Source organism: Trichosurus vulpecula, chromosome 1, assembly GCF_011100635.1.
Source record: "Trichosurus vulpecula isolate mTriVul1 chromosome 1, mTriVul1.pri, whole genome shotgun sequence".
Taxonomy (NCBI): Eukaryota; Metazoa; Chordata; class Mammalia; order Diprotodontia; family Phalangeridae; genus Trichosurus; species Trichosurus vulpecula.
Genome location: NC_050573.1, coordinates 401,376,750 through 401,398,377, shown reverse-complemented (window position 1 = coordinate 401,398,377; position 21,628 = coordinate 401,376,750). Strand labels below are relative to the sequence as shown.

The following is a 21,628-nucleotide window of genomic DNA, read 5'->3' as shown; positions in this document are numbered from 1 at the left end:
CTCGAAGTACTATGTGTTAACTATTATGATTATGATCATACTCCATTAGTGAATGGAGCGGGAGAAGGGAATAAACATTTGTATAGCACCTCCTGTGTACTAGGCACTGAGCTAAATGCTTTTTTATGAATATTATCTCATTTGATCCTCACAACAACCCTGAAGATAGGTGCTATTATTACATTTTATAGTTGGAGAAACTGAGGCAAAGAGATGTTAATGTTAAATGACTTGCCTAGTGTCACACAGCTAGGAAGTAAGTATCTGAGGCTGGATTTGAACTTAGGTCTTCACGACTCCAGGCCCAGGGCTCTATCCACTGAGTCACTAGCTACATGGGAATGACAATTGCAAAGATAGATTTAATTGAATAGTCAGACTGGAAACAACTTTGGGGGAAGAAGAAAAAGGGGGATCATGGGTAGATCTTCACACTTGTAATAACATTTTGGGATTAATTGGTTGCATTGGAGAAATTTGACTCAGTAATAACACATGGACAAGCTCTAGTAAAATAGAGGTACCAAACACCCACATAACTGGATTAAAATGGAATTGGGAAATATTTAAGAAAATAAATAAAAATGCAGTAGAACATAGATAATGTTAATGTATGGTTTTCCAACTCAATCTACAGCCCGATGGAATCCTTATGCATAGTTTAGTTCCCTTCCTTTTCTATTTGAGCTAGATACCACTGTAGAAAAGAATGCTGCTTTATTATTCTATCTCTTCCAAGAGTCCCTTCCTTCCTCTCCATCAGCCTTATCCAGCCTACCAGTACCATTCCAAAATGGAGCCTTTTGCTCCACCATAGGACTTATTTCCAGTTATTACCAATACTACTTATTGAAGAAAAATACCACACTGCACAGGTTAGCTAATGTAAAACTATTTTTTTTTATTGAAAATACATCTACAAAGTAATGTTTCTCAGTCCACACTGGATGTATCTACCTGCAAAGCCAATAAAGGGTAGAAGGGGATTATCCTAGAGTACCTGATTTCTGTAAGAAACAGAGTTAGTATAAAACAAAAACAAAAACCCCAAGATACCTATTGTGCCACAATCCATTTTTCTCCAAAGATGTCATAGAAAGACAGCCATTTTCATGAAGTCTTTGCAGTGTATTTGCCAAATACAGCCACAATAAACATTAAATGTTACTTCATATAGACTAACATTAACTTTTTATATGCATGTAATGCACTGAATTTCTATAAAAATAGTTCTAATTACATATCAGAGGATGCGTGTGTCTAGATATTCAACCTCTTAGCAAAAGCAAATCCATCCTTCGCTGCTTTCAGTTATAGACTCAAGCACAGCTTGCGTTGTCTGACAGCTCCCAGATGATCACTTTCACCGGATATTCCTAAGTGGGGGGGGATTATACCTGCCTTTTGACTCAAAACCGAGGAGTAGCCTTGCTTTAAACTAATGCTCCCTCCCTAAGTCCAATGAACAACACCTCAACAATCATTTGTCATTTCTCCTGGGGACAAGGATGATGTAGTCAAATATTGTGAATAATTTGATGAGTGGAATTCTAACTCAAAGAGATGTCTCATTTCCTTATTCAGTGAATATTTGATCACGAAGAGAGCTTGACGTGAGAGGCCCTCATTCAACTTTCAACCTCTTCTCCATCTCTAACTACATTGTAAACCTCTTCCATTTTGACTCCTTCAATATGCATGAAAATGAAAATATATAACATTGATAATTTGATCTTCAGGTTTCCTTGGGGAATGATTTTGGACTGAACAGAAAACACATCAGAGTAAAGAGTATTTTAAATCTCTCCCCCTTTTATTTTTTCCATTTATATTCCCCAGTGGAGACCTATAATGTCAACTCTTTAAAATTCTTTTTACATTTCTGAAACATATGCCATCCATTCACTATCTTGCTCTTCATGTTTTTCCTAGTGCCATTAAAAGCTTGAGCACTCTATTAGTTTTCAGTTTTATTTTCTAAATTACTACTCTTAGTAGATATAGTGGGCAACAATTCTCCCCTCTCCCCCAACCCAAAAAAAAATTTCCCCTATTGGGAGGAAAAGGAAGTGCAGCTCAACCTCTTCTCTCCTTTCCCTTACCAAAGCACGGGCAGGATATTTGGTGAAGTTTCACTCTTGGAATGACCTCTCACTTGGCACAACTGCCAATTTGGAAAAGATGGCTTCCGATGTAGGACTGGGGAACCACCCTGCCATCTCTGCCTTAGAAATATCCTCCCTGCAAATCTCCCCCTCTAAGAAATGCCTTTTATTGCAAGATGCCAGGAAGGGACACCAAGGTGTTAGACATCTCATGGCCAGCAGTCCCTGAGCTGGCCTCTCCTATGCACTTGGACGTAGATTCTGCTATTAGTGAGATGAGACAGGAAGACACAAGTCAGATAAAGAGAGATTCTGATTGCCCATCTTTTGTCTGGTTGCCTTTATATCAAGGTAAACTATATTTTGGGACCTAAACCGAATTGTGTTCTACAGATCCAGAAATTTTGAAGTAGGAGTTAAGAAAAAATATATACATTTCCAGCCTCTTCTACCTAATTTTGACTTTCCAGCTTATAAAAAACAAGATCACATTTACAGGGTTGTGTGTGTCATATACACTTGCATTTTTTTGTTGACTTGGTCAACGATCTTTCTGATCTCTTTTTTGCACATACCTAGGCAAGACTAGTTTATAACTGTTGATTTTTTTCCTTTAGTTTTGAGAAACAGAATGACAATCAACCACACATTTTGGCCCCATCAAAATTTTGTTGATCATTTTTCAATGCTATCCAATCAGGAAGCGAGAACAAGATAAGGGATTTCTGGAAATTAAGATGCGACTGGATGGAAAAGTTACGTTTCATCGTGCTGGTCTACATCTTGGTTTCACTGTCAATGGGTTTTTCGGTCTCATTTTCCTGGGAGATGAGCTGATAGGGTTTCTTCATTTCATTTTCTTCGATCACAGAATTACCCATTTCTGTATCTCGGTTCTTTAGCTCATGTCGTGATAAATGCTCAACAATTCCTGCGCCGAGAGAGTCTCCCAGAACATTGGTGGTTGTACGAAGACGATCCCTGTGGGATGAAGAAAGAAAGGAAATCACTGCCAATGTGCCCATTTTCATGGTTGTTTTTTTTAACCAGGCACTTTTCTAGAATCTCTTACCCAACCCTTAACTTTCACCTGCTGTACCCCACTCTTGACTAAGGCTGTTGAGCAATGGAGGAGAGAGTTACAAAATCAAGCATGTGGGTGGGTTCTGTTTTGTTTTTGTTCCGTATCCTCAGTATTTGCCTTGCATATTAGCATTTGCCTTGCACATAGTTGGCACTTAATCCAAAAGTCTGTTGAACAGCTCTGACTGATTGCCCTAAATTTAAGACCCAGCACAGTAGCTAGGTGGCACAGAGGATAGAACAGTGGGCTTGGAAACAGGAAGATTCATCTTTGTGAGTTCAAATCCAACCTCACCCACTTACTATCTATGTGACCCTGGGCAAGTCACTTAACCCTGTTTGCCTCAGTTTCCTCATCCATAAAATGAGCTGAAGGAGAAACAGTAAACCACTCTAGTATTTCTACCAAGAAAACCCCAAATGGGGTCACAAAGAGTTGGACATCACTGAACAACAAAAACCCCAGGTGACTCTCATTTGGGCTACGCAATCCTTCTAGTCTATTTTTCTCATCCCCATTACTCATTTACTCACAAAACCTAGTCCAACCTTTTCATTTCTCCTCTGGCCCTCACCCCTACCCTCAGAGTCCCAACCCTTAGCAAAGAGAATTAAATTTCCTATTTAGTATTACCAGATCAAAGAATGTGGAGCTGGGAGGGACTTTAAAAACCATGGTATCCACCTGGCTCACTTAACAGATGAAGAAACCGAGGTTCCAAGAAGTATAATATTATAGGATCATAGATCTAAATCTGGATGTGACTTCAAGAGACCATTTAGTTCAATGTTCTCATTTTATAGATAAGGAGATGAAGGCTCAGAGAGGTTAAAATACTTGCTGGAGGCCAAGTTGAGTCATTTGCCCAAAGTTACACAAATGGTAAAATAAATGGGTAAGCTAGGCAGTGTGCAGTGGATAGGGTGCTGGGCCTGGAGTCAGAAAGACTCATCTTTCTGAGTTCAAATCTGGCCTCAGACACTTACTCTGCTGTATGACCCTGGGCAAGTCACTCAACCCTGTTTTCCTTAGTTTGCTCATCTGTAAAATGAGCTGGAGAAGGAAATGGCAAACCACTCCAGTATCTTTGCCAAGAAAACCCCAAATGGGGTCATGAAGTGTCAGATACAACTGAAAATGACTGCACAGCAACAAAACAGGTGAACTGGGAAGACCAACAGCATCTGACATCAACTCCTTCAGCTCTTCCCCTCTCTTCCTGAAAACACCTTAGTATTGCCAATGCATGTTCTCTTTGCCTTTGGTCACAGAGAGTTTTTCTCACTTTGATCTTTTCCCCTCCTCATTCACACTTCTCCCCATTCCTAAATGCCCTTCTTCCCCTTTCTCCTATGAGTTCCTACCCTTCCTTATAGGACAACTCAAATGCCACCTCCTCCATGAAACCTTTCATGATTCCCCTAGTTGGTCCTCACATCCCACTTTGATGCTCCAATGTCTTTATGCAACATGGTATACCTATGTACTGGTCAGGTCCCTGATCAGCCATAAATAAACTGCAGGGCTGGCTTATTTCCCTCTGTACCTAGAGTGATGCTTAATACATAGGCAGTGAATACATTTTTGTTTAGTGAATGAAGGAATGAATGATAATGAATGAATTTCACAGTGATTCCCAACTTGTTCAGAAAGCTGGTTAATTTATTTGGCTTAAAAATCTTGTTACTGTTTGGTTATACAGGAGATAGTAGAATATTTCTAACTGTAGCTGTTACCCTCAGATTACTCATAATTGGCCAGAAGCCATTTAATGGCTGAAGTAGTTTTGGAGATTCTTTCTTTCCTTTTTCTTCTTGGAGACTTCCTCATTCATATTCCTCCTTATTTTCCCTTTCTTATGACTCTCACTTTCTTTTACACTGTGAAATTGTTTATAAAATGTTTACTTAAAAACTCCCCCCGCTCTCTATAGCAATTCATTCCTTGTCTAGTGCTGGAAACTCTCTCTCTCTCTCTCTCTCTCAATCTCTCTCTCTCTCTCTCTCTCTCCCTCTCCTGATAACACTTGAGTTAATCTATCAGCTATGATCATTCCTCCAGATCCTTCATGGATGGAGCTGTCTTCAATAATTTAGGTCAGTCACATAACTATGGCAGTCTGAATCAATTAATAAGCCTTCATTAAGCACCTATATGAGTCAGGCCCTTGCTGTGCTAAGTGCAGACACCCTTAGCACAGTTCACAGGATGGCACAAAACATTCTTATCCTGCCATGGTGGCCATGCTCTTCCTGAGAAGAAAGTTTTAAAAGGAAAAGGAATAGTGGTAGAAGGAATAAAGAAGAAAAATTCAAATGCGGAGGAGAAAAGGAGGAAACATGGACCTGGAGGTAGGGACGTGAGGGCATGGGGAGGTGCGGTTCTATTCCTAGAACATGACCTAGGGACGAACATAGCTAGTTAATGCCTCCACTTCCAAAACTATCATCCATCTTCCCACTGACTGTACTTGTGTCTTTGTCCTTGTTTGATTCAGACACAAACCATCTGTGTGCCCTATTATGCCACTGGAACGGGAAACAAAAGGCAGCATGATGGCCCAGCCCAAGTGTGAAATTAATGTTTTTGTGGCTTAGTTGCTGATTTGAGATGTTGAGTCATGTGACAATGTTTGTGCCGATCTACACTTCAGGCTGACATACAGAACAGTTTCCTGGTCACTAAACTGCTTTTCTAAGTGAAAAGTAGAAGAGCCAGCCATATTGTACAAACTGATAAGGAAGTAAGGACCTATGGTATCTCCTAACTTTGTGAATGAAGCCTTTGATCTCTAGATATGGGCTGGGCAGCAGTGAACAAGGGCCATGGAATCCTCGGTTGGATTGCCTTTCTCCACTTGGTTGTGTTGCCTGCTGCCTGGGGCTCTGGAAGCCCAGCGGAGACCCCTGGTGGTGAGTGAGATTCTTGAATGCTCTTGGCTCATACTCACAAGAACCAGTCCACAGCAATGATGAGGGTGATGTCGTCCGTGGGGAGCCCGACGGAGGTCAGCACGATGACCATAGTGACTAGCCCTGCCTGAGGGATCCCGGCAGCTCCGATGCTGGCAGCTGTGGCTGTGATGCTGTTAAATGAGGCACCAAGTAGAGAGAAAAACGTGTCAATGTTTGGAAAGAATTCATCCCCAGTACACAGTAAACACTGAAAAACATTGCCCACGCCAATATGACTAACTTAGGGTTTTCATAGCATGGAGCAGGAGTGTTAGGACTGTTCTAGGAAAATGTAAACCAGACACTCTGATCAGGTGATGGCTATCCTGTCTCATACGTAGGAGCGATGCAAACAGAGATAAGGTTCTAGCAATCACACAGAGCCTTTTGATTTCATGTTGGTACCAGAGTATACACATGCCAGTTTTCATAGAGTAGTAGAGAGGAGCACATTTGGAGTCTGGAAGATCTGGGTTCAAGTCCCATCACTGACATATGACCCCATGGACAAAGCACCTTACTTCTCAGGGACCCAGCCCATACTGAATTTATCTAGGAAGTCTCTACTCTGGAGGTTCCATACCTGGATGAAAATCAGAGGTCTGGACAAAAAAAATAAATAAAAATGAGATAGTCTGGTCTACTACTTGGCAGTGCCTCAGGAATAATTTGAGGAATGAGCCAATCCAGTTCTGATAATTTCGGATTATAAAAACCAACAACCCTCCCTAATGGATAAGTGCACAAAGGATATGAACAGGCAACTCTCGAGGGAAGAAGGAAACAAGCATTTATTAAGTACCTACTATGTGTCAGGCACTGGGCTATGTGCTTTATAAATATTCTCTCATTTAATCCTTGCAGCAAGGTAGGTACTATTGTTACACACATTTTACAGATGAAGAAATTCAGGCAAACAGAGGTTAAGTGATTTGCCCAGGGTCACACGACTAGTAAGTGTCCAAGGCTGGATTTGAACTTAGGTCTTCCTGACTCTAGGCTCAGTGTTTTATCTGCTGTGCCAGCTAAACTGCTTCTAATCCAAGCTATCAACAAACACATAAAAAACTGCCCCATACAACCACAGATGGACGAAGTGAGGAACTCACTCAAGGAGCTTTTACTAATCAATTACCAGCTGGTTTAATAATCACAGATGGCCAATGACAAAACGTTATGGTTTATACAATATCATATCAACAGATTTCTGTTGTTCAACAGATTCAATTCTCATGATTTGAAGAAAAGTTGAAGTTGGGAATATAGAGAGGGGAAAGAAGCAGAGACATTACAGCATTGTGACTGGGGAAGAGAATCATCTCTTTGTAAATAGCTGTAGCTTCGCTGATGCTTGACTAATTGAGGTCTGAATTCCAACCGGAGAATCTTTTTTCATGAGTGATTTCAATGAAAAACTTTAGGTTTTAAAGGTATTAAAATGTTTTTGTTTTGTAGAAGACTTTGTTGCTCTGTATGAGTCCTGTATGCATTATATATTGTGATTTATTACTGTTGGGGAGATTTGCAGACAGTTCCTTATTTTCACATTGAATCATGCTACTTTTGTATAATTCAAGTAAACAGCTAGGTTAATTCATCATGTTTGCTTTTATTAAAGAAATAAAATATGAGGGTAGAGTTCATTTTGAATTATAAAATTGATTTGGTCTTAGTTATGTAATGTCTTGAATGATAACCATAGCTAGATTTTTAACTGTTGACATATTTATTGAAACAATTTTTAAAGGATTTTCCCCCTCTTTTTGTTTTTGGTAAACCATTCACAATTTAAGTGGCTACAAATATTTTGGGGGAGAGAGTTGGGGGTCTTTTGTTTAATTCTGAAAACTAACTGTTAATCCCCAATCAAGTGTTGTCCAACCTATTAAACTTAAAGATCCCCTGTACCCATTAAGGGCCTTCACAGCAGTTAGCAACACTGTGTATTGTGCCTGTTAATACAGTATGTTATTTTGAGTTAGTTATTGAAGGTCCTCATTTGGCCAGATTTATCTTGGAGTTTCCTTAATTTATGAATTCCATTTGATCTCATTAATGTGTTAAATTTCATTTGGTCATAGTGCTATTGAAATATAGTATTTGCATAGATTTTTTTTCCAAAGCAAAATCTTAAAATACAACATCCTCTTCTAGAAAAGGGGAGAAAAAAGAAAAACTGCTCCAGATTACTTATAATAAAGGAAATGAAAATTAAATTAAAACATATGAGGTTCCACCTCACAGTCATTGTAGATTGGCAAAGATGATGAAAAATTTAAAGTGACAATGTTCGGAGGCATCTGGAAGGAAAGGCCTGATGATGCACTGTTAGTGGAGTTATAAATTGGTCTAGCCACTCTGGAAAACAATTTGGAACTATATGCCAAAAGTAACAAAATGGAATTACCCTTTAACATAGCAATAACACTAGGAGGCCTATATTCCAAATAGATAAAGGAAAGAGGGAAAGGACTCAAATATAAAAAATATAAAATATAAAAGTAACCAAAAATAGCAGCACTTTTTGTTGGAGCAAAAAACTGGAAACAAAATGGGGTGTTCATCAATTGAGGAATAGCTGAAAATTATGAATGTAGTAGAATATTATCATGTTATAAAATGATGAAAGGGATGGATTCAGAGAAATTTGGGAAGATTCATTATGAACTAATGCATAATGAAGTGAGCAGAACCAAGAGAAGATAAGATGGCTACAATATTATAAAGAAAAAAAGTCTTTGAAAGACTTAAGAATTCTGATCAATGCAATAAACAACCATGACTCTAGAGAATCTATGATGAAGCATGTTACTTACCTCCTGATAGAGAGGTGATGTACTCAAGATGTAGAATGAGGCATATATTTTTGGACATGGTCAATGAGAGAATTTGTTTTGCTTAACTATGCACATTTGTAATAAGGGAAGATTTAAACAAATTTATTTATTTGGGTGAAGGATGGTGGAGGATTGGTGAGAGGGATGGGTACTAGTGATAGGGAAGCTAACAAAAAGAAAAGAAAGAAAATAGTCCTATTGAAATGTTTTTTTTTTTAAATGCACAGAAGAGATCACAAACACAAAGGGAAAGGGAACAAACATTATTTAAGCACTTACTTACTATGTCCTAGGCAATGGGCTAAGTGATTTATAAATTATCTCATTTGAGCCTTACAACAACCCTTGGAGGCAGGTGTTATTGTTATCCTCCTTTACAGTTGAGAAAGTTGAGGCAAGTGACTCAACTAACACAGTTAGTTCCTGTCTGAAGCTGGGTTTCAATTCAAGGCATCCTGACTCCAGGTCCAGTGGTCTCTGTCCACTGTGCCACCTAGCTCCTAAGCAGAACAACTTTTGAAATTAACATGTTAAATGTATTATATATTTACATCCTTCATATGTAATCCTGTTTTCTGTTATATGTACATAGCAATGTTCATTTTTGTGGGAGTTAGAAAAGTTCACGCTAAAAAAAAAGTAAATGGCACAGTGGATAGAATGTTGGCCCTAGAGTCAGGAGGACCTGAGTTCAAATTTGACCTCAGATACTTACTAGCTGTGTGACCCTGGGAAAATCACTTAACCGTGTTTGGCTCAGTTTCCTCATCTGTAAAATGAATTGAAGGAGAAATGGCAAACCACTCCAGTATCTCTACCAAGAAAACCCCAAATGGGATCACAAAGAGTCAGACACAAGTAAAGTGACATAGCAACAACAACAAAAACTTTTAAAAAATTTAACCAGTAAATAAGTTTTTTTTAATGACATCTGGTATGTCTCCCTTTCCTCTTTTAATTCCCCAAACCTTAGGTCTTGTTCCCATCTTTTAAAACCATTCTTAAGGAAAATACTGCGCAAATACACACACATATGTGTGTGTGTGTGTGTGTGTGTGTGTATGCATATGCACTTACCTTATGGTAATAATCTGTCCAAAGTTCAGTTCAAAGTTATTAACTTGAGCAATGAAGATGGCAGCAAGGGCCTCATACAGAGCAGTCCCATCCATGTTGATGGTGGCACCCACTGGTAGAACAAATCTGGTCACACGTTTGTCCACTCCATTGTTCTCTTCCAGGCACTTAAAAGTGATGGGAAGGGTAGCAGAACTGAAAGACAGTTAAATAGGGTTAAAACTAGGAAGGTACATTATTTGGTATTATTTGACATTTTGGTACTATGACAGAGGATTCCTCTGCCAGGTAATAACTTGCTAGTAACAAAGCAATCTGTTCTGTTGGTCTCCCTTTACATGAAGGAGTAGGTGTTTGTTCCCTGTCATCAACAAAATGGCAGCTCAGGGATCCTTATAGGTATGTCCTGTAAGGCTAGGCTGCAGATGACTCTCTCTGCAAGGGGTCACTTTGGGGGGAGCATAACCATCTTCCCTTCACATGTAAACATGAAAGATATGGAAAACAGAGGGTAGGAGAAGGAAGCTCATCCTTCCTCCAGGCCAAAGAAGACAGACCCTTGTCACCCAAGTAAGTCCAAATGGGAATGTTATCATAGAAGCAATTAAATTAATTCATATTCCTGAAAATTAAAAAATTTAAAAAATCTTGCCACATCAAACTAATGGTCACTTCTTAAAATAAAATGCAATCATGGTACGATGATCAACTTTGATAGACTTGGCTCTTCTCAGCGATGGAAAACAGTATCCACATCCAGAGAAAGAACTATGGAGTCCGAATGCAGATTGAAGCATAATATTTTCACTTTTTTGTTTGTTTTTTCTTTCTCTTCGTTTTTCCCTTTTGTTCTGATTCTCCTTTCACAATATGTTTAATACAATTGTACATATATAACCTATATCAGAATGCTTGCCATCTTGAGGAGGGAGGGAGGGAGAAAAAAGTTTGGAACTCAAAATCTTATAAAAGCAAATGTTCAAAACTTTCTTTATATGTAATTGAAAAAAAACTATTAAAATAAAATGCAAGATAACTTTTAATAATAGTAATACTCAGTGAAACTGAACTTTGTGTAATGATAATGATCAAAGTTGACTCCAGGGAAAAGTTGAGAAAAATGCACCTTTTATGTGGGGATGTGGTGGGGGTGGCCGGAGTCTAGAGCTGTGGAATACCGCATATGCTGTCAGGCAGGGTTGATGTGTTGGGTTTTTTTTCTCTTTCTTTTTAATAAGTGATAGCTTACTGGGGAAGGGGATATTTGAAAATGAAGGTGTAAAAAACAAAAGATGCTAATAAAAATAAGATAAAATTAAATAATAATGCCTCATATCTGTAACTGGATTTATTTTTTCTAAGGGCTTTCACATATATTATCTCATTAGATCCCACAATGACCTTAATGTCCCTGTTTTACAGGTGAGGAAATCGAAGCTTGGCGCAATTAAATAACCTGTCCCAGGTCACCAGATCATTGAGATTATCTCTGGTCATCTATCCCCCCGGCCAGTGAGCTTTCCAGGACCAACCATACCAATACTGCCTCTTGGATCCTCGTTTAGAATAGGAATAACCCCAGGGAAGGTCCAGGTACCTGGAGGATGTCCCCACGGCCGTGATGAGTGCCTGCAGTAAGCCTCCAATAAAAACCCATGGATTTTTTCGAGTTACCAAGAAGTAGAGGAGAGGGAGGACGATAACTGCATGAATGAGCAATCCGATGATGACAGTGATGGTGTACATGGCCAGCTGCCCACCAATCACTCCCATGTCTTCCATCTCAACAATTTTTCCAGCAATCAAGAAGAGGATGCCAAGTGGAGCATACCTACACAGAAGCAGATGGATAATCAAACTCGGGGCTTACTTTTCCATGTAACAAGTCATTTAGAACAACTTTGAACAACTAAGTCATTTTGGGTATTATAAATATTCAAATCAACTACAAAGGACCTGTGAAGGAAGATGTTATCAACATCTAGAGAAAGACCTAATAGAAGTATGGACAGTAGGGTTTTACATACACATAACATATTTAGGGTATAATGGTAGCCTTTTCTAGGTTGAGGTGGAGAGGGAGGGAAAAAAGTGCACAGCAGAGAACAAAAAAAAGCTTAGAAGGAAGCACAGAAAAGTGGGGTAGCTTTGAAAATTCTCTAGTACTTATATGACTTTTTAAAAAAAAAGTAAACTGTGAAAAGGAAATTCATGATTTATATTAAATCCTCATTTTATGTTGAGCTTTCTACATGGAAATGTTTTATTTTTTCCTTTTTGTATTTAAGTTCAAAACAAATAAATAAAAAAGAATTAAAAAAACTCAAGTTATTTAGTTTGTTACCAGATAACAGGGTAATATCATGGACTTCTTAAGCTTTTCTGTCCAGGTTCTCTTTCAGTATCTGATCAAATCTCCTAAATGCCCTTTCTGTGTTTATTTTTGTTTTATCTGCTTGTTCCATAGCAAGGGCTTCCTAACTTTCAGAATTTCTCCATGTTGCCTTTCTTTCTCCTAGCCAAAATAAGAGGCAGTTCTCTCTCCTTTTACCTCACCTGGGTAATGTCTACTGGCATCAAGTCCCTAATATATACTATCCAGGACATATAGAACTATTGACCAGAATTTGGAAAGCATCAGCTACACAGAAGGGATACTGATAAAATTAAGTCAAGGAAATCTTACATAATGTCAATGTTATACATTTAGTTAACTTTGTGCGTGTGCGTGTGTGTGTGTATGATAGAGACAGACAGACAGACACACAGACACACACACAAGGACCAACAGAGATAGACAGAGACACAGAAAAAAAGCTAGTCAGAGACAGAAAGAGAGGCAGAGAGACAGAGACAGAGAGACAAAGAGAGGCATTAACTCTGTGAGTGATGACCTAAGGTTGCTGATGGGGAAAGTCACCATGGTTGGGGGCGGGGGTGGTGTTGCATGCACTGGGCTGGGCTAGAGCTAGGTGACAAGGCACTAATCTGGTTTTGTAGCTACAGGGTGGGAGGAAGGATGCCATCTGGTGACTCTGCTGTTTTGACTAATTATTCTTGCTAACTAGAGGGAATGCAAATGCTGTTAGTGCTCTCGAAATTTCACTGCCCCTGGGATGAAGCCTCACTTCCCCCAAACTAGTTATAGCCTTGTCCTTCTGTAATGAAACACGTATTTAAGGAGTCATGGCATTCTGGCTTTGAAAGCTTCTGTAGAATTTTCCATTTCTCAAAGTCGTTGGATCTGGAGGATTTGATTACCACCAGTTTGGAACACCTGCCAACCTACAACACTGTTGTCTAACTCAATAAATAATAACCGTAAAGCTCTTATTGACCCCAATGCTGTCATTTGTGAGCTTACTCCTGCTGGCTCAGAGAGAAACAATGATTAATTGAAAAGAGGATGGAATGATCTTGGGGCAGAGTCTTTTCTCCTTGTAGAGGTGCATGACCTATAGGATCCCAACGGCACCAATGTTGGCCGCAGTGTATAAAAACTGATATCTCTGAAAGAACAGAATAAAATTGCCAACAAAAAGGTATCTATGGGGAACCTTGTAGGTTGCTTTTGGAGGGGATAAAAAATACATCCATTACTGCTGGCAACAATCTTTTAAAAACACAGACCAGGAAATCACAGCAGTACCTGTTTTATGGAATTTAATAAGAGTGCAGAATGTGTGGGCTAATGTACAGCTGGAAAGGATAACCAGCCAGGTCCATTCAGTATCACTGAATGGGCTTCATTCATCAAAGAGATGAAAGGTAGAGGGATTTTTAATAATATGAAGATAAATGTTCACTTGCAGTGCCACAAGGATTTCAATGAGCCCTCCCTTTTAGGGGCTCATGGGTTAGCTACTCCTGTGGAGCCAACATTGTGACTGGCCTTTGTGTCTAAAATCCATGTTCAGCTTGTACAAACTCTTGAAAAATGGATTTTTCCTCCCCTGGGCTCTGAAGGCTTTGGGGGCAGAGAAGACAAAAGGCATTTCTAACCATAGAGGCTGCTGAGTGCTTTCTTTAGAAAAAAAAAATGCCTTTCCATCTTAGGTGCCAGGGAGGACTTTGGGTATTCATTCATACCAGAAAGGGATGAAACAAAAGCAGCTCCAACAACTCTACCTATGCCTTTAAATGGTCTTGCCTCTTCGGGGGAGAGCCAGATCCAGTCTAATCCAGTTCAACAAGTATTTATTAAGCACCCACTAGGTACAAGGTACTGTGCTAGGTGTTAAAGAGAAAAAGCCTCTGTTGTCAAGGAATTAACATTTTACTGAGGGCTACAGCATATCCATTAATATCCCACTCTCTACATACTTACATGTACATAGATATACACACAGATACACATATATACACACTATACATATACATCCACAATGCATGCACACGTAGTTACACATATTCACAGGCATATACTATAATACATATATACACATACACAGACATAATATACGTATACATGTATGCATGTACATATATGTGTATATATATACCATACATACACATACATATATAAACATATAATAATAATGGCTTATTGCACCTCTCTCTCTGTCTCTGTCTCTGTCTCTCTCTCTCTGTCTCTCTTTCTGTTTCTCCACTACCATATATGAGGAGTCAGGAGAGAATGCTAACAATTAGGGAGATTCAGGAAAGGCTTTCGTAGACCCCTTTTACCCCTACAAGGCCTAGCACGCTGCCTTGGATAAAGCAGGCCCTCAGTAAGTATCTACTGCGATTCTGAAGGCAAATGTTACCCTCTGGGTAGAGACTTTGTCCTTGTTTCCTGATATTAAGATTGTTAAAATAAGTTTTGCAACAAACTGTCCCTTGGTGTTCAAAATTACTTCTTAAGCATGTTCCACTTATACAGCCCAACTACCATTGGCTTTGATACCTAGGAGCATGGCAGCCAAAGATGGGGGTCCTTAGGGTCACTGGTGCTTTGGTTAGGGGACATGCCACATGTCTGCCACCATGTTAGAAAGGAAGGTGCCTCTTCTCATCTAGGACTGTTGTGCTGAGGTGACTATAAAAAACAACAGCCTTGGACATCGTTTTGATGGTGCCTGGCCCCATCACTGTTTAAAGGAGAGAGTGCTAGAAAGATTCCATTTGGACCAGTCCTTCACAAAGTGTCACTGTATGCCACCTTGCCCCAACCCCCCACCCTCCAGGGTGTATGTAATGTGTGTTTTTTTCCTGGATTCATCCTTTGGGGTTTTGCATCACTGAAGATAAGTTTCTTTTGTTGCTCTCTGCTTGTCTACGTGCACTTCAGTGTAATTGGAGGCAACTGGATTGGCAGCTGTTCATTAGAGCTAAATTCAGTTTATTTAGCATCTGAAAGCATGCACTGACTGCCTCCCTGTGTCTGGTAATGACCTCCTCAAGGACTTAAAACAGAAGAAATTTCACTTTCCCAGATTTGGTACCCTTTTTTAGTTGTATTAAAAAATGAGGGAGCTAGGGCATAAGCCTTCACTGGTACTGGGGAAGGCAATTGATTCTATTAAAAAATAAACATGTAAACGTAAGTAAGGAAACTTATTTGTTGTTCCATCATTTCAGTTGTGTCCAACTCTTTGTGGCCCCCTTTGGGGTTTTCTTGGCAAAGATACTGGAGTGGTTTGCTATTTCCTTCTCCAGCTCATGTTATAGATGAAGAAACTGGGGCAAACATGGTTAAATCACTTGCCTAAGGCTTACTGATAGTTTCAAGAAATCTTCAGACCAGATGAATTCTTTCTATGGATTTCCAGTGGAACTAGCACAAGTCCCCATTCCACTTAGTTCAGAAGTATTTATATTATATCAATCAATCAACAAAACCTTAGTTAATTAGGGCATTAATTAGGAGAGTTCCCTGATCAACTTGATAAGATGACTGGTGGTAAATCTATTAGTGAAGAGGTTTCTTCTCATAGAGGGTGTGGCCATAAGAGGATTAGGGAACTTCTACCTGGCGCCTTCAAAGTCTCAGATGATTGGGATAAGGTATTTGGCTCAGGCTGTTGTGGGTTGGAATCCTGCTTCTGTGTTGGGCCTATCTAGAACAGGTCAATTACAGATCCCCTTTTTAGAGATCCAGAGAAAACTGAGACAGTCTAAAGACCAGAAACTTAAGAAAGGCCTAGGGTGGGGTTCTTTCCCCTAGAAGGGAAAGAGAGGGGACTTTTTTTTTTACCCATGAGGTCAGTAGGTATGCTCATGAAGGTTTAACAACTGACTCTCAAGAAAAAAAAAATTCACCCATGACACATTTTCAAGGTTAATCAGCATTATTGACATTTTCTCTATCACTTTCTTAGGTCTAGGCAATCAACAAAACATCATATCAAGCTCTGATTTGTGACACTGACATATTTCCGAGGCATAAGCACTCACACTGAAAATTTAACAACTGGCTCTCAGGACCCAGTTTGAGCTAACTCAGCAAACTCCTACATTTTGATTGGTTGTTGTCTTTCCTTCTTGAAGAGGACCAAAATGACATCACTATGGTAGAGTCAAGTTGTGGTGTGTCTGACTGTGGCTGATCAGACCAGTATGAGCTCAGAATGTTCTACCATGGGTCAGGCACACAGGCTTAAGAGGAGAGGTGTGTTTTGGGCCTCAGACTACAGAGAAGCAGAGGCATAACTTCCCAACCCAAGAAATAGTAGCCTTGGAGAGGGGGAATCATATGGTGGAGTGTTGGGAATTTGGGAATCCCAGACCTTCGGAGGATTGTTTAGAGACACCTAGAGCTGGAGGAGTAGGGAGCAAAAAAAAAAAAATCTAGATTTTACTCTCCATTACTACCACATAGTTTTCAAATGGTATAGCCCTGGTGGGAACGAGGGTTGCCTTTCTAACAACTCCAAATTTATTTCCTTTGGGAAAGGAAAGTAAGCCCTTAGGGTAGTACCATAATATTTATATTTCAGGCTGCTGGGTGGCTCAGTGAATAGAACACCAGGCCTGGAGTCAAGAAGACCGAAAGTCAAATCCAGCTTCAGACACTTAGTAGCTGTGTGACCCCTGGGCAAGTCTCTTAGCCAATGTCTGCCTCTGTTTCCTTAACTGTGAACTAGGAATAATAATAGTGTTTACGTCTCAGGGTTGTTGTGAAGGTCAAATGAGATTCTATTTGTAAAAGACTTAGCTGGTGCATAGCAGGCTCTTAAGAATGAAACTCACCAGAAAATTGGGGGTTGTCATTTTAGCAACCCCAAGTTTGTTTCCTTTATAAGACCAACTTCGTGATGATTTCTAAGACTAGAGAACTTTACGGATCACTGAGATGATGATGGGGCTCATCAGAGTGGCAGGAGGATCGCACCTACTCTTTGCAGATTATTTTGTGGCTATTTGAGGGCAGAGTCTTCTCTGTGATTTCCACTTGCTGTGGAATGATAGAGCTATTAGGCTGCATCCCTGTTAAGCATCCTTAACCTCAAGAGTTTGCCTGGATATGGAGAGCCTTTCTACCCATACCTGTGGAGACCTAGACATGAGCTATAGGCTGAGATTTCCCAGGGGAATTCTGAATTGGGGGAGAGGGGACCAAATAAGCTAAAGACAGAAATTGGGGAAGAAGTCTCACAGACTGCACCTCAGATTTGGGGTTGTTGAGCCACAGGTTATAATAATAAAAGCAAACAAACAAAATCCCCCAAATAAAATCCAAATACATACCATGGAAAATAGAAGAGTAAATGGAGGTACCTACCACATGATCACAGCTACCAGCCTCATAATAGCCTCATTAAGGGAATCAAAGAAATCTCTCAGAGCTTGCCCTTGCTCCTTCATATTCCCAATGACCAATCCAAAGCAGATGGAGAAGACAACCAGCCCCAGTGCGTTCACACCGTTCACAGCCCCTGGGACTGGGACCATCTCCTCTTTTATACGGGTGAGAGTTTCCATGGCCTCTGAAACATTGTTTATCACAGACGCTAAAATTGTTTCATTGGGCGACATAGGCACCTTAAAACTTTTCTTCTCATAATTGGTCTTAAACTAAAACGACAAAAGAAAGCAAAACAAAAAAAGAAATAAACAAGGAAGTAGGTTTCCCACATAGAAGTACCATTCTTAGATTTAGAGTTGTAAGAGGTCATCTGGTTCTACCCCTTCATTTCACAGATGAGAAAACTGCAGTTTATACAGATTAAGTGACTCACCCAAGGTCACTTGTATAGAGTCCAAGTTACAATTTTGACCCAGGTCCTTGGACTACAGAGTCATTGCTCCTTCTACTGTACCCTGCTGTCCACTTTCTCTTCAAATGAGGCCTTCTTGCTTGTGACTCTGGAGAGTGCTACTGAATTACAGAATGTTAGAACTGGGGAGGGAATTTAGAAATCTTCTAGTCTTCCATTTCACAGATGAGGAAACTGAGGATCAGAGATATAAAATTACTTGCTTGAGGCCACAACAGCAAGCTAGCTGGTGGAGCTGAGACAAGAACTCAGGCACTGGTGACTATTAATTCACTACTGATTCCACTTTGCTAAGTTGTTTCTTTGGCGTTGCCAAAATGATATCACATCTATTTTTTTCAAAGTGATCCATGAGTACGGATGATCCTACCAGGGTAGGAATGTGAAATAACAACTATAGAGATCTTCCTCAACCCTCATGTGACATTTACTTGAGACAAAGTTAGTTCCTAGAATGCTTAGTCCTGGCAGTTCTACCCTATGACCCTCTCTCTATCCAGAAGCCTGGAACCATGGGAATGTGCCTCGCTTTCTGAGAGAGCATACGCTAGATTATTCCTAATATTTTGAATTTGCAAGGTCTTCTAACATCTTTTTAAAGTATTCATTAATCTCTTAGAGTCAGAATTACCATCATGGTGGCTTTGCCTCATTCAAGTAGGCAACAATACAAAAGGCAACAACGTACTGGTAAATGTTTAACAACTGGTTCTCCCCTCAAAAATGCACACATAACACACTTTTAAGTTCAATCTGAGAAATTAACAATTTCTCCATTACTTTCTTAAATCTAGATAATCAGCAAAATAATAAATCAAGTCCCGATTTGTGGGGTTTATTGATTTCTGAAATATAAGTGCACTAAAAATTTACCAGTTGGCTTGTGAGCCTATTTGAGCTGGTTCTAGCACACCCCAATTAGGTAACTGAGTAGAGCTTTCCAGGTGTTTTGAGACTTCTAAACAAAACCCCATCCCCAAACAAAATCTAACTAAAGTATGATTTGTATGTAGAGAATGATCTCTATCATCAAACATAAGAAATGATGAACAGAAATGTAATGGGGCCAGGGAGGACTGGCCAATGAGGACACAATCCTTTAAGTGTATGCAATCTCTTCTGCCCTGGTGCCAATCCACAGAGATGCTTGGGGAGCCTCTTTCCCAGCCAGTCCTCCTGTTATATAAAAAATCCATGCCCAGAAAAGCCTGTGAAGACTGATATGAGCTGATGAAATGTGAAATAAGCAGGACAAGATGCCAATCCCAAGATAAGCCCATCACTTCTGGTCTGATCACCACACTACTAACTGGGATATTCAACACCTCCTCACCTTCTTCAGCCTCCTCTCCCCTCTATTTGGAGGGCTGGAGGATGGAACACTAAACTTCACCTAAAGCTTTCCTTCATAGAGAACAGGACTTGGACTTTGTGGTTCTACTTGGGTTCAACTCACTGCAACAAGATGGCCCTTCTCTGATCACCCCACCCTCACTTTCCAACTTTCTTTTGTGTGTTGTCTCCCCATATTAGATTGTAAGTTCCTTGAGGGCAGGAACTGTCTTTCTTTTTCTTATTTTTTTCTCCATGTGCTTAGCGCAATACCTGGCACATAGTAGGGTCTTAATACTGTTTATTGATTAGAATTTGCATGTACATGTGACTACAACAATGCAAACAGAAAGAACAGTAACAAAACCCAAATGAAAAGTTCTGTAAATAGAACAATCAAAGGTGGTCTTGAAGATAAGAGGGAAAATGCACCAAATGGGGAGGGGACTATAGGTATGGAATACTGCATAAACTGTCAGTTTATTTGTTGGGTAGTTATACTGAATTGCTTTTTTCCCCCTCCCCTTTGAAAAAAAATTGCTACAAGGAATGGTTCTTTGGATAGGGTAGGGGGAGGGATAAATTTAGAAGTGAAGATGATATAAAATCAGAGCACATCAATTAAAATAAAGTTAGTCATGCACTATAGTCATGCACATGGAGACTGGCCCTGAGGCAAGGACAAGGCTGAAGAGCCTTTGTGTAGTTGCTGTCTCAGTGGCACAAGTCAGTGGACAGTTGTCAGCCTGTCAGCTGAGCCAGTCCAACCTTGATCGGCACATTCATACTATCCAGGGAATGACACATATTTTTAAAAATTCTGAAATGTGAAACCTATTACTGGGTGTCCTAAGAATATTAGTATGCCTCCTAACTGTAGGACATTTCGATGGCTCGAAATCAACCCGTCACCTCCGCCGGAAGATCTAGATACTCCTGGCTTTGTGGAACAATTCCATAGCTCATGTTAAAATAATAGAAACTGAAGTTAAAACTGTCCTTCTACTTAAATAAATAAATTCCCCCCAAATAACATCCTGTTCATGGAGCCAGATCCAAAGTTCATGTAAGCCTCTTCTACAGAGATGAATGTAATCCCTGAAGGAAAGATATCTGCTAATTCTGACTCAGCAGGGTGTACTGCTATTGGCCCATGGTTTCAAAGCTCTTAAGAGGGTTCCAGCCTAACCCTGAGGGTCAAGGTTAAAAAAGAAGGCTTGTCATTAAAAGCATATTTCTGTAAGGAAAGTAGAGGAATGGAATCCCCACTCTCCGTGGCCTTGTTAGTTGAGGTCTGTTTGTAACTAGACAGGAGAACAAAACCATGGAGGTACAAAAGCACGGCACTTTGGAATGGCATTCACACTCATGGGCCGCAGGGACCTCCTGGTGTTTGTAAGAATTTATACAGTTTCCAAAAGCTTGGCTTAATCTAACAAATGGGAAGAATCAAGTTGACTGTCTCTGAACTCAGGGGAAATAAAAGGGAATTACATTCTTGCCTACATTTTCCTGGTTTGGGGGTTAAGTAGCCCAAACTAATAATGGAAACACCTGAAAAGGATGTACTATTCATTTGAATAAAAACATTGTTTTGAATTCTAATTCCTAAATGGATGGGTTGCAAGTATTGTTCAGCTATCCCCTGATATATACCAATCCAATATATGAACATCATAAAGCAGGAAATGAATTCTCCATGTATTACCTAGATATTTGAAGTTATGTGATTTTGAGCTTTTCTATGATTTCTTAATTCCATCAGATCAAAATCCCATATATTGGAGAACACTGAAGTGCCCCAAGGGGCTGGCCTGAGCTGGCAGTGTAGGGCTCAGGCATTAACAATTGTCACATCTAAAGATTCTACAACTAAAAGTCAGGAGGAAATCCCCTGTGTTATCAATCCCATAAGTTTGAAGTTCTATATCAAGTTGCTGCATATCAGTGGGAACCAGACCTCATCTAACAGTGAAACCCTAGTAATATACTTGACTTTTGAAAACATCTGCTCTCTTGG

At 39.8% G+C, this 21,628-nt stretch overlaps 1 protein-coding gene across 1 annotated transcript in view; it reads right to left on the bottom strand.

The window, feature by feature from the left end:
• Positions 1-879: 879 nt before the first annotated feature.
• SLC1A3 (solute carrier family 1 member 3) overlaps positions 880-21,628 on the bottom strand; it is a 108,882-nt gene continuing 88,133 nt past the window's right edge. The window contains exons 6-10 of the mRNA XM_036740874.1: positions 17,781-18,073; positions 11,655-11,888; positions 10,058-10,252; positions 6,140-6,274; positions 880-3,086 (exon numbers count right to left, since the gene is read on the bottom strand). Of these exons, the coding sequence (XP_036596769.1) occupies positions 2,882-3,086; positions 6,140-6,274; positions 10,058-10,252; positions 11,655-11,888; positions 17,781-18,073 (1,062 nt within the window). The 3' untranslated portion in view covers positions 880-2,881. The remainder of the gene's footprint in view (positions 3,087-6,139; positions 6,275-10,057; positions 10,253-11,654; positions 11,889-17,780; positions 18,074-21,628) is intronic.